At 43.2% G+C, this 13,451-nt stretch overlaps 1 protein-coding gene across 12 annotated transcripts in view; it reads left to right on the top strand.

Moving 5' to 3' along the window:
• The first annotated feature begins 328 nt into the window (after positions 1 to 328).
• The window catches only part of LOC139449102 (zinc finger protein 629-like), a 61,252-nt gene continuing 48,129 nt past the window's right edge, over positions 329 to 13,451 (top strand). For 10 of the 12 annotated variants that reach the window (XM_071230577.1, XM_071230584.1, XM_071230586.1 and 7 more), the window contains exon 1: positions 329 to 1,468. In XM_071230577.1, the coding sequence (XP_071086678.1) occupies positions 616 to 1,468 (853 nt within the window). In that variant the 5' untranslated portion in view covers positions 329 to 615. Of the gene's footprint in view, positions 1,469 to 11,077; positions 11,440 to 12,277; positions 12,696 to 13,451 lie in introns of those variants that run through there. The other 2 variants (XM_071230581.1, XM_071230582.1) reach the window with 2 other exon arrangements.

Raw genomic sequence — 13,451 nt, 5'->3', positions numbered from 1 at the left:
TACATTTCTATGTGTTCTTTGCAGACCGAACTGTTGTAAAAATAATAGAAACATAGTGTAGTGTCGTAAGAAATGCTGTGATTTGTTATTTCAGACATGTCTTAGTGCTCCCAAACATCGGATCCTATGTTCGGTCGCTTGCCTTTTGAAAGACGAAAAAGACACATCGTTACCAAACTATCGATATATCAACAATGTCAACAGAGGTATTTTCGTAATGGGAGTAATATAGTTGGTTTTGTGGAAGATAGTACAACATTAAACAGGAAATAATCAACATCAACTGCTTCGCGCATGCTCTGTTATGTAGCGCGTGCTTGCTCCCGCTTCTCGAGAAAGAGGACTGTGGACAAGAGTTACCGATAGAAAATGATGTAGATTTGGTCTATATATGATGTCCAATACATCCTGTGAAGCGCATTTTATGGAAAAAGGATTTCCCATTCGACCCTAGCCAGCATACGGTCGATCCAGTGAGATGCCTTCGTGAGTTTGATCGTTAATTTTGATAACATCTTTTCGCAAAACGAAGCCGATCATTTCCAAGTGTGGACTGGTGACCTAGAGAGTGAAACAAGAACGTTTTCTCCACCAAAACTTAATCAATCCAGCAAAATGTTTATCGAAACACTTGAGTTCACGATACCTATGGACTTGTATGATGTGTTTTCCACTTTGAAAGACGGACCAAAGGAAAACCTTGAATTTCCAGCGTCTGTGAATTCCTACGGCACAACTCAAGATGCCAATATTCAAGTGACTCTACGGTCTAACAAGTTGACTTTTGTTGTGGATGGTGTCTCATCAAACGCAAGTATGATTTCTAAAAGTGAGTGTAAAACCCTGAAACTTGCAGTATTCGATGTGGATCGGACATTAATAGCTCAAGAAAATGCGCCGATGATGATGACGCAAATGGCTTTACCATCATTTTCACCTCGAACCAAAAGGTCGCACGAATTTTCAGTTTCGGATCATTCTAATGTGAAATTTAGTCGGACTTCCTATTCAGAATCCACTCCACCACGAAGTCAACCCCGCAACATTCCACATGCTCAAACCACACCACGTCCGTCCAACACTCCAAAATCAAGAAATGACCCCCCAGTGAATGTGAAACAAGAACCAGAAGATCCAGATTTAATAGAAATAGAACCGGATCCAGAACCTGACGACATTGTGCCAAAGAAAGAGACTCCATACATGCAAATAGATTATTCCTCAGATGTACCTCATACGCAAACGTCCCAAGCAGCTTTAGATCGACTCTCTCATCTTCAATCATCACATTCTCAATCACCCGGTTCTTCATCATCATCCTTCCATCAAAACGTTCCACATGTGCCAGATTACGCCGAACCCAGTACTAGTCAAGTTCATCATGGTGACCAAAGTGCAGATGACTATTTAGTGTTTCAAGACGACAATGACTACGGCGACGATAACGGAGCAGATTATAGCAATGACGGTAATTATCTAGTTTTGTTTCTTCTTTGGAGAATTGCTGGTCACAACAAATCAGAATCCCTGGAATCAATTGGCAAGTGAAAGTTTCAAGTTCCTCTGCATCAGTTATGTTTGTCTTCAACTTAAGATAGCCGTGTCAGAACAGACACTTCTTCAAATTGACATAAGGGCACGGGTGGCCCAGTTGTCTAAGGTGCCGCGATTTGCTGTGTAGAGTTGCGTCCTTGGGCACGTCAGAAACCTATGACTGTGGGTACGAATCCCGGTTCGCCCCGGTTCTAGTTTTGTCAGCACCAGACCAGTGGGTTTCACTGAAGTGGTAAACGTCCAAGACCTGCATTACTTCGGGCTTTCCTCCCACATTAAGCTGACACGCCGAGATATAACTGTAACACTGCTAAAAGCGGCGTTAAACCCAACTCACTCACTCACTCAAATTGACATATGAAAATGTACCCAACAGATCTGGGTATTATAAGCCAATCGGAAGTATTAAATCTCAATGAGACAATCTCATGCCTCCATAAGTGTACAATATGTACAATGGTGAATGAAAAAACAATTTGTTACGTGGGGATTCCAGGTTAGAATATGTCCCCAGCAATGTTGTATGTGACGACTCAGTCGGTGGTAAGGCTCTTTTGGTAGTTGCGTGTCATTGTACCGGACCTGGCTCGTTGCTCATTATATCACTCACTGGTTTGTCAGGTTCAGACTTGAACACAGCGGCCATCATAGAGCTGGAATATTGCAGTTCTGCGTTAAATAGCAGCCTAATTTGTGATAGAGAGTTTTAGCTGTAAGTGCAGTTGTTTTATAGTGTTATTTCCCTGTCATTCATGGATATAATTTTCACCTTGAACCAACACTTATTTTGAGCAAATGCTTACCTCATGATCACCTTCGAGTTAGTGAGCAACGTAAACAATTATTATAGGGACCATTTCTATATCTCTCGGAATTGAGTGTGGTAGAAAAGACCGCAATTTTCATGACATTATGCACCAACCAGGGCATAGACAGGAGATGGTTTAGGATGATATTCCTGAGTTGGTTTGCTACCCCAGTCTGTGAATATCCCTACGTGCCCTATTTAGTCTAGAGATAAGGCACAGAATGAAACACTCCCAATGTCGGTTCTCACCAAAACAATTTGATTTCCATGGAAATATTAATTCTTGAGAATTGTTGGTTAGGTTTTTGATAAAAGGTACAGAAAAGTGACATTTGTTGGGCTGTTCAGACTCGAATAATTAAGTTACATCTTCACTCTTTTCACACGATTGGATGGGTTTTAGATGTTGCTGAAAGTTCTCTGATGAGGTCCCGATGTCCTTGAGCTTTGCTGTCATTGTGGTCGAAGCCATGGACCTCATCATGAGGTGGTGGTGAAATGGAGTTTAGTGTAGCATTTCAGATTTCAGATGTTAACATACCTCTGAATTTAGGAAAATTAAACTTTAAACATTTGAACTAAGTAAGGACTTTTCCCAATTTGCCTGCCAAAGGGCACATTGTTTGGAACCCTACAAAAAATCACTGTTAGAGTTGTCTCCCTTAGGCCTGTGATAGCCAAGAGTGTATTCAAAGTATAAGATGGTTGGCTTGCATTAGCAAACTGCTTTTGCCCATTTCAAGACCTTATATTAGCACCCTGTTAGGAGATGTTAGATCTACTCATCCACACACAGGTTATTTGCACTGAATTAGCGTGAATTAGCATAATATTTGAGAGATTTTGTTTTTAAGTATTTTAAACGGCATATGTCTGTCATCTGAGATGAAAATAGTCACTTAATTGTTAACATAAACATTATTTCAGTGGTACAGCAACGAGAGTTTAAAATATATTTATGGCACCTCTTATCACTTCGACTGAATCAACCCCTAGATCCAAAATCGACACTGTCTGATGGTGTAACCATGGTAACCACCATTATTCCACATTATCACTATCAAGGTTAGAATTAGACTCAAAAGCTTGACTAGCCTGGCTTAAGATAAAATGCTCTTGAAATGTTAAGACAGTGGGGAAATGGGAAAATTTGTAAGAGCCCGCAGGAATTTGTGCTAGCTGGCTAGTGTTATGTTATGTAACTATTATTTAAAGGCTGCCATCATGTAGCTAGAATATTGCTGATTCAGTAAATTCAGGTTTTGTTTCTTGTAGATTTTTGCGTTGAAATCGAAACAATAAATGTTTACCTGTCCATGCAAATATGACAAGTGGTCACTTGACCATTAGCAAGATTAGGTTACCGTATGCGACGTGATAAGCGCCTGCAAGATTAGGTTACCGTATGCGACGTAATAAGTGCCCAGGGCGCTCTCAAAATTAGAAATAGGGGACTGTTATTAGAAAATAGTGTTTGTGAATAAAAACCAGAGTTGAAATTGGAATGGCCGTCAAATTCGTGGTTTGTGTTAGCAGCCTGAAATGATAAAAAAGAAAAGTCCGTGCGTATTAGACACGACAGATCCAGAATTTAATTGCCCACAATATTGGGTGTATATAACATACGAGAGTGCATATTATACACGAATAAATAAGTCTTGTGTACATTGATCAATTGGAAAAGGTGCTAATTGGGATTGTTCCCTAGACAATATATTAGCAAATATCGCAGTGGGAGCTTATTACGTCGAATATGGTATTAACATTCCTCATTAACGTTGTTAAAACTAGTGTTTGAAATATATAATTTTGCCAGGCTGCCATCAGGACCCACAGATTTTAGAAGCTTGAGTCCCTAGTCTTCAGGCTCTCATTTTCAAAAGGGTCGGTTAGGTAGCCTAGTGGTTAAAACATTCGCTTGTCATGACGGAGACCTGGGTTCGGTTCCTGACATGGGTACAATGTGTGAAGCCCATTTCTGGTGTCCCCCGCCATGATATTGCTGGAATATTGCTAAAAGCGGCGTTAAACCATACACACTCGCTCACTCATTTTTAAAACTGCAACTTTTTGTGACAAATAAATTCACAAGTAAATTCACTGTGCTATGGCCCCAAACAAATTTGGAAGTACAGGCCCAACATGAGATCTACGGGCCTACGGGCAATCGCTTCTTTCGACCATTGGTTAGGACATAAGAGGTTACACTTGTCAAGGCATTTATATCCTGATGCTGTTGGAAAAGATCCGCTTTAGACCTGTGCCATCTTGAAATGGTGTGACCAGCGATTCATTGTTTTGTTCAGTGTTTGATTAGTGTCATTGGTTGAGAAAAAAATGCTTTACAACAGATTCCTTGATCCTATCACTTGTGCTTCTGTCTCTTGTGAAAGACAAGACGACTGAGTTCTGAGATAATTTTAGAAGTTTGTATGCAAGACAGTTGTGAATCAACTGATGCACTTCTAAAAAACATTTCTCAGCAAAGAGTGAAAATAATCCAACACTGACACAAAATCATTTTCCTTTATTCCATTTTGATTACAGATCGGGCTTCATCAATCAGGGATGTTAATTTAGTAATATTCAATGACTAGTCTTGTTATAACCTTGTTCAGCTTAGCGTTCACAATCTCCTTCCTCCTGGTCTTCAAAATAGATCTGGGTCTATGAAATAGACTGTGTTTTATCGGCCGTTGAACTCATTTCAAATCTAGCAACTCCCAAGTTTGATCTAGACCAGTCTTTTAATAACCTGATGACGTCATCGAATAGAGACAGTGTCTCACAAGACACCTGGCCATAGTCTTGTCAATGACGCAGACAGAAAACACCTTTGTGGGTCACACTTGCTTAGCAATGGTAGGAAATTGTTTTAGCTCTGAAAAGGACACGCCTGAAGAATGTCTTGAGGTCCAGAAAGTTTTGGCTCTGATATCATTTAGACTGATATCTGAAGCTTGGATCTTGTAAAAGTTTATTTAGTCGAGACGTCTAGTATGCTCAGGTAAAGTCAATGCATTAAAACTGAAATATAGCCGAAGTAATGCCAAGAGATGGTCCAGAAGACCCAGAAGTTTTGATGTCTACTAAGTATGAAACAAAGTTTTGGAAAGTAGCTTCAGTTATTTTAAACATCGTTAGGAGTCACGACGGCTCTGCAGCCAAATTAAGGATGCCAATTAGAAAACGGAATGATTGCAGAAGGCTTTTGTGAGAGAATTCTAGTATCAAGTTTTTGGCTGCTTTTTCAGCAATTTCTTTAAGAAACTGTCAGGTGAATATTTTAGTTTATGTTCGCTGGTCTGACGAAGGAGTTTTTCATGTTTAAGTTCCTACTTGAGAGCACATCCCTGATTGATCGAGGCCTCCATCTGATGTATTGTAATCATAGGTTGGAGCTCACTGTGTGGTACAGAAGTGTCCTGGCTTATCTAGGCTTCATCTTGTTTTGTTTTAACATCGGTTATCCGACTGTGCTGGAACTCTATGGGGACTCGGGGAATTGCTGCAACTTATTGTACTGGGGACCCGTGAAGATTCCGGGGTAGAATAGGTCTTCAGCAACCCATGCTTGCCGTAAAAGGCGACTAACGGGATCGGATGGTCAGGTTGATCGGGTGACTTGGTTGATACATGTCATCGATCCCAATTGCGTGGATTGATGCTCATGATATTAATCACTGGATTGTCTGGTCCAGACTCGATTATTTTACAGACGGCCGTCATATAGCTGGAATATTGCCGAGTGCGGCGTTAAACAACAAACAAACAAATATTGTACTGGGAGGTCTGACTCGGTGTCTCCAGATGGACAGCGTCATCGTTCCCCTAATTCATATTTATAATATCCATCACTGGTCTGTCTGGTCCAGATTTGATTATTTACAAGCCACCTCAGTTGAAGTTGCCGAGTACAACATTAAACAAGAATGCCATAATACCAGCCTAGTTCGTTCGGCAAGGGTGGAAACTGGACTTTTATAGTCAGTTAACTCACTTGCCTCTGGAAGATGCAAATATTCAAACATATTCAAAGATTGACCCGGGTCTATTTGCGTAATTTATATTCCATCCCCAGTTCAGTCTGGGAAACCTACCCCAAGGATCAGTAACTCACACACTGAGCTCACACCTGATGCATAACTCACTGGTATTGATCCTTCGTTGTATGGAACTGTGTGGTTTAATTCTGATTAGACTATTTAGACATGTTGGATAGGGATGCACGTACCACTGGACCAAAATAGTCATGTTGTGGATTTATCTTGTCTTATAGGAGCCATCCCAACCATTACATGGCAGTGTTTAGTTTTTGGGGTCTGATTGAAGGGAAACATGGAATTAAACAACGGTCATTGCATAGCACGTTACATATTATGTAGAAAATGTTGAGTGGTTTTACAAGTTTTTACATGAAGTTATATGTTGTTATATATATGAGAATGTTTGGAATCATTGATATTAGTCAAACACATTATGAACAAGCGACAAGATGAATTTATTGAACCCCATCATTTTATGAAATCTAGAAGCTGATTTACATACATTAACATACATTGTTAAAATTTGCTGGTTTGAATTTGAAAAAAAGACCATGACAAATCATTGCTATTGGTAACCTTATTCTGAATTTTTCTGAGAATCATTGTGGTTGCGATTTTGCCGAAATTCCATCTTGTCACTTGCCATGTTGACACACCCAGTGCCACAGTACAGCGATGAAGGGGGCGTGGTTCCTGGCATCACAAGGTAAGTCCACACACTAGCTTCCTGATTCAACTGTGGCCTGGGCTAGGACGTCCTCGAGTTCATCATTTGTTTGACAGTTATATTAACGCCAAAATTGTATCAAACCAATTGTGTGAGATGTGGTAAGACCAGACCACATGATATATCAGTTAGGACTTGTCCGATGTTGTTTTCACACTTGTGATTTTTTTTGTGTGTGCATTGCTGTACATTCACATTGAGGGCTCTGATAAATACTGTCCTCATGGTCGTCATGCAGGTGTCATGACAGACACCAGAAATATTTCAAATATGCGAATAAGCATTTAGTGACCTTTGTGGCAGGACTCAACAAATACCGTGGCAAATGCCAGTGAAGTTTTCAAATTTGACCCTTTCTACTACCATAGCTGTTTTCAAATTAGGCTAGTACATTGTTTCTTTGCTAGACATGCTGGTGTCTATTTTCTATGAATGTCAAGTTTGGTAATCAGATAGCTTGGAATTTGCTTTGCTTATTTTAAAAAAAAGACTGTTGGTCATGAGCCTTTTCAGTATGATGGGGCAGGTTATTTGGACTTTGGACTTGAATGATGAAGGTCACCATGGTTACGACCACCTCCGTGGTCTAGTGGTAGAGCCTCCGTCTGGAGAGCGGAAGGTCCGGGGTTTGATCACTTGGGCAATACTTAGTTTATTGTGATGCATGTTTCTTTGCTTGGGCTGGACAGTTTGCGAATGACAATTGTTAAAAGGACCAGAACATGGAAACAAACATTTCACTGCGGTCTCTCATTTACCAGCCCTCTATGATCGTTTTGATGTCCAGGGAAGAGAATCTTCTGCGGATCTGGGAATTTCAACGATTTTTAGTGACTACAAATTTGTTAAAAACTGATGGCTTCCCCCACGAACACTCCCAAACAATGGACCATGCTCCACTGCATTGATGTTTCGGCTGAACAGGAAAATATCCATTATCGCTTATCGCTGACTGTGTGCTTGCGATTAGGTGCCTCATTCTGGCAGTGTGTGTTTGAATCCGGGATAGGACTCAGCCCCCCTTAAGTATGAGAATCTGTACTGAACAAAGAAGTGTTATCCCAAATATAACATTTGTTACTCTATAAGGATGTATTTTGCAGACTGGGAGTGTAGACTGTGTACCCAGTACTCCAGTTTGAGGCTACCAAAAAATTTGGAATCCATGGGTTTTCTGGATTATTCCCTTGCACCCCTTGCTGGGTGTGATAATGATGTAATGGATTGGTTGGTCAGCCTGGGTGATTGAATGGTCAGTCTGGGTGATTGGGTGGTCAGGCTGTATGATTGGGTGGTCAACCTGGGTGATTGGGTGGTAAGGTTTGGTGATTGGGTGGTCAACCTGGATGATTGGGTGGTCAGACTGGGTGATTTGGTGGTCAGACTGGGTGATTGGGTGGTCAGACTGGGTGATTTGGTGGTCAGACTGGGTGATTGGGTGGTCAGCCTGGGTGATTTGGTGGTCAGACTGGGTGATTGGGTGGTAAGGCTGGGTGATTGGGTGGTCAGACTGGGTGATTGGGTGGTCAGCCTGGGTGATTGGGTGGTCAGACTGGGTGATTGGGTGGTCAACCTGGGTGATTTGGTGGTCAGACTGGGTGATTGGGTGATCAGGCTGTATGATTGGGTGGTCAACCTGGGTGATTGGGTGGTAAGGTTTGGTGATTGGGTGGTCAACCTGGGTGATTAGGTGGTCAACCTGGGTGATTTGGTGGTCAGACTGGGTGATTGGGTGGTCAGACTGGGTGATTGGGTGGTCAACCTGGGTGATTGGGTGGTCAGACTGGGTGATTGGGTGGTCAACCTGGGTGATTGGGTGGTCAGACTGGGTGATTGGGTGGTCAGACTGGGTGATTGGGTGGTCAACCTGGGTGATTGGGTGGTCAGACTGGGTGATTGGGTGGTAAGGCTGGGTGATTGGGTGGTCAGACTAGGTGATTGAGTGGTCAGCCTGGGTGATAAGTGGTCAACCTGGGTGATTGGGTGGTCAGACTGGGTGATCGGGTGGTAAGGCTGGGTGATTGGGTGGTCAGACCGGGTGATTGAGTGGTCAGCCTGGGTGATAAGTGGTCAACCTGGGTGATTGGGTGGTCAGACTGGGTGATTGGGTGGTCAGGCTGGGTGATTGGGTGGTCAGACTGGGTGATTGGGTGGTCAGACTGGGTGATTGGGTGGTCAGGCTGTATGATTGGGTGGTCAACCTGGGTGATTTGGTGGTCAGACTGGGTGATTGGGTGGTAAGGTTTGGTGATTGAGTGGTCAACCTGGGTGATTAGGTGGTCAACCTGGGTGATTTGGTGGTCAACCTGGGTGATTGGGTGGTAAGGTTTGGTGATTGGGTGGTCAACCTGGGTGATTAGGTGGTCAACCTGGGTGATTAGGTGGTCAACCTGGGTGATTTGGTGGTCAACCTGGGTGATTTGGTGGTCAACCTGGGTGATTGGGTGGTAAGGTTTGGTGATTGGGTGGTCAACCTGGGTGATTAGGTGGTCAACCTGGGTGATTTGGTGGTAAGGCTGGGTGATTGGATGGTCAGACTGGGTGATTGGGTGGTCAACCTGGGTGATTGGGTGGTCAGACTGGGTGATTGGGTTGTCAGACTGGGTGATTGGGTGGTCAACCTGGGTGATTGGGTGGTCAGACTGGGTGATTTGGTGGTCAGACTGGGTGATTGGGTGGTCAGACTGGGTGATTGGGTGGTCAGACCGGGTGATTGGGTGGTCAGACTGGGTGATTGGGTGGTCAGACTGGGTGATTGGGTGGTCAGACCGGGTGATTGGGTGGTCAGACTGGGTGATAGGGTGGTCAGACCGGGTGATTGGGTGGTCAGACCGGGTGATTGGGTGGTCAGACTGGGTGATTTGGTGGTCAGACTGGGTGATTAGGTGGTCAACCTGGGTGATTGGGTGGTCAGACTGGGTGATTGGGTGGTCAACCTGGGTGATTGGGTGGTCAACCTGGGTGATTGGGTGGTAAGGCTGTATGATTTGGTGGTCAGCCTGGGTGATTGGGTGGTCAGCCTGGGTGATTGGGTGGTCAGACTGGGTGATTGGGTGGTCAACCTGGGTGATTTGGTGGTCAGACTGGGTGATTGGGTGGTAAGGTGTGGTGATTGGGTGGTCAACCTGGGTGATTGGGTGGTCAGACTGGGTGATTGGGTGGTCAGATTGTATGATTGGGTGGTCAGCCAGGGTGATTACGTCAGGAATCACTTTTTGATGCATGCCATTATAATGTACCACAAACCAGTCATATGGTTACCAAACACCTGGCTAACTTTCAGGGGTTTTTATTTGGTTGGTTTTTTTGGGTGGTTGGGGTGTGTGTGTTCAGAGTGGGGGTGTGTGTTATGAAGAAAAAAGAAATTGTCAACTCCATATTAATACCTTCTACTTTCAGTTCTTCTTTTGTTTTCTAAATCACTGATTCTAGATGCCAATTGCCCCAACTATTCTTTATTCCTTCATTTTGTTGGTGGGGGGCGGGGCGGTGCAGTGCAGTGTAGGCCTAGTGGTTAAAGCGTTAAAGCGCTCGCTCGTAACGCTGAAGACCCGGGTTGATGGGTACAATGTGTGAAGCCCGTTTCTGGTGTCTCCCGCCGTGATATTGCTGGCATATTGCTAAAAGCGAGGTAAAGCCAAACTCACTCACTAGCCGAAGACTGGCACAAGTTTCAAAGCTCTTTGTGGAATGTAGATGCCATATCCTTTCAGGGTTAGACTTCCTAAATCTCCTTCTTAAAGTTACTGGCCTTCTCCAAACTAACTGGCCTTCAACTACCAAACCTGGTCATGAAGCAATCTAGCAGGGCTCTGAAAATTTTAGAACTCCTCACCCCTAAAATGTTTTTTTCCTGCAATCTTACCTTATGGTGGTTGCACCTCTGAATCGTGTTGACTAAGTGGTAGTCGTAGTGGTGACTCCAGCTTTTTGTTCTTGCAGGCTTCGCTGATATGAGCTTCTCAGTGGCAGATAGTGAGTTCCATCCAGTCGGACCCCAGGGGGCTGGGTTCCGTCTTCTCAGTGGCGATAGTTTTTACGGAATAAATTTGAATAGTTCCAGTGATGGCAAGAGACAATATGCATGTCCGCTGTGCGGGAAATTATTTGCCAAAAGAAATGGACTGACGTACCACATCCAAGCGATTCATGAGAAAATGCAGTTCAGTTGTGCTTGTGGCAAGTCTTACCACCACAGACGAAGTTTATTGTATCATAAGAAAACGTGCACCATTGGCCATGGGGATGCGACAACCTGACGGGTTGTTGAAGGGGTCGTACATGGCTGACCCGTATTGACTCAGTCGATCATGGTGACCAGGGATGTCTGATGCGTTCCTGTGGCTGACGGGCTAGAGGTTGTTACTAGGGCTGTTATGATTTGCCGATAGCTACGATAGCATCGATACTTAGGTACCCACGATGCTTGAATTGTCAGTTTGTGATACACTATAAATAGAACAGGAAGTAATCGAGTTACCTCCCGTAATGGCATAGCGCCCCCTGTTAGCATGGGAGAACACAATGATGCAGTGGCTGAAGAAGCGTCAAATAACTGTCAATAATAATAATAATAATAATAACCCTCCATAGTTTTAAACTGTTTTGTTCTTGTGATTTTCTTTGTACTTTGGTTTCTTTGAGATAACAATAAATAGATCAAGCAAGAGGTTTTTATACCAGATGTATCGTCAGTCCGTATCGTGATTCGAATTGCATCGCAAGATACCAGGCGATACTCAGTTCTCGTCGTTACTATCAACCAGCTTGTGACACACTTGGATGTTTAGTAAATTTGGGCTCGAACTAGGAGCGTTGTGCAATGGGATTTTGTGGACTTCAAGGACTTCAAGACCCCCTTTGTTTTGACCACTCATGAATCATGACACTAGTCACACATGGATATGAGATTTTAACCTATGAAATTTTTACAGCAACATATATGTGACTGCCTGAGCCTTTTCATTTCATTACTTGTCCTCACCGTAATCTTATAGCCATATGTCCTAATACTTCCAGTGAGGCAAAATTCTTTTGTGTAAACGTATTCTGCATGTAGATGGAAAAACAAATTCTGGAAAAGTGGTCGTTTTCTGGTTCCAATTTGACATTATTCCAAACGAGATTTTTTGTTACTTTCAGATTTTCATGGTATGGGAGGTAGTGGCTGTGGTTATAGGTCGGAAGGAGGTCATGGGAACCGTAGTCAGTATTCAGGGGCCTTTGAGGCAACATGCCGGTCAATGGCTGCACAAGCTGTGGCTCCCAAAAGGGGAGATAACTTTCCTTGTCCGCAGTGTGAGAAAGTGTTTCAGAGGAAATGGGGTCTGATTTATCACATGAAGGCCATTCATGACAATGTGACGCTGTATTGCGTGTGTGGGAAGTCGTACAAGTATGAGACCACGCTGCATCGCCACCAGAAGTTTTGTGGGGTGTACTTAGCATCAAGGAAGTGATGGCTCGACTGTTTTTTCATGAGGATTCGGCTGATGGATTTTGGTTTTAGGGAGAGGAATTGATTCATTTTCATAAATGTTGTATGTGTTGTCAAGATATAAGCTGTATAAAGAATATGCAGTGATTTGTTTGTGCTGTTTAAATTTGACATTGTCTAATAAATTATCTGTATGAAAAAATATAGTTGTTTTCTGATATTAAACATGAAGAAATCTAATGAGATGCTTCCCATCATCGTCTGAAATCTCCATTGTATGATTCGACCAAATAATAAGGATGTTTTTATGAATCCGGACTGCCTCCGTGGTCTAGTGGTAGACCGTCCGCCCGGAGAGCGGAAGGTCCAGGGTTCGATCCCCAACCGTGTCATACCAAAAGATGTTAAAAGGTATCCCTGTCTGGCGCTTGGCATTAAGGGGCTAGAACAAGGACTGGTCGGCCTCGGAGTCAGTATACTGTGTCTGAGTGGGGTATTCATGTTAAACTGCGGCATGGTATCTCAGTGAGCTAGCACTATAAATCGGCATCAGTCCGGACTAAGTACAAGCAGCCACACACACGTGCATGCACGTTGCTATATAAGTGCAATAATCTTGGACGTGACGTTAAACCCAATTTCACCTCACCTCACCTCATATTTATGAATCCCTATCAAATAGTGATGACACCAGGTGCTCCACCATATGGATCAGACGGTCAGGTTGGGTGATTTGGTGAATTGTGGGCAATTGTACCATTGCTCATATTATTAATCACTGGATTGTCTGGACTCTATTACATGGCTGGTATATTGCTGAGCGTGTCGTTTTACAACAAACAAACAAAATTGTGAACTTATGCACTAGCCCGGGCAAAA

Source organism: Haliotis cracherodii, unplaced genomic scaffold (assembly GCF_022045235.1).
Source record: "Haliotis cracherodii isolate W230 unplaced genomic scaffold, xgHalCrac1.p SCAF_7, whole genome shotgun sequence".
NCBI classification, from domain to species: Eukaryota; Metazoa; Mollusca; class Gastropoda; order Lepetellida; family Haliotidae; genus Haliotis; species Haliotis cracherodii.
This window is presented reverse-complemented; position numbering and strand designations above follow the sequence as displayed.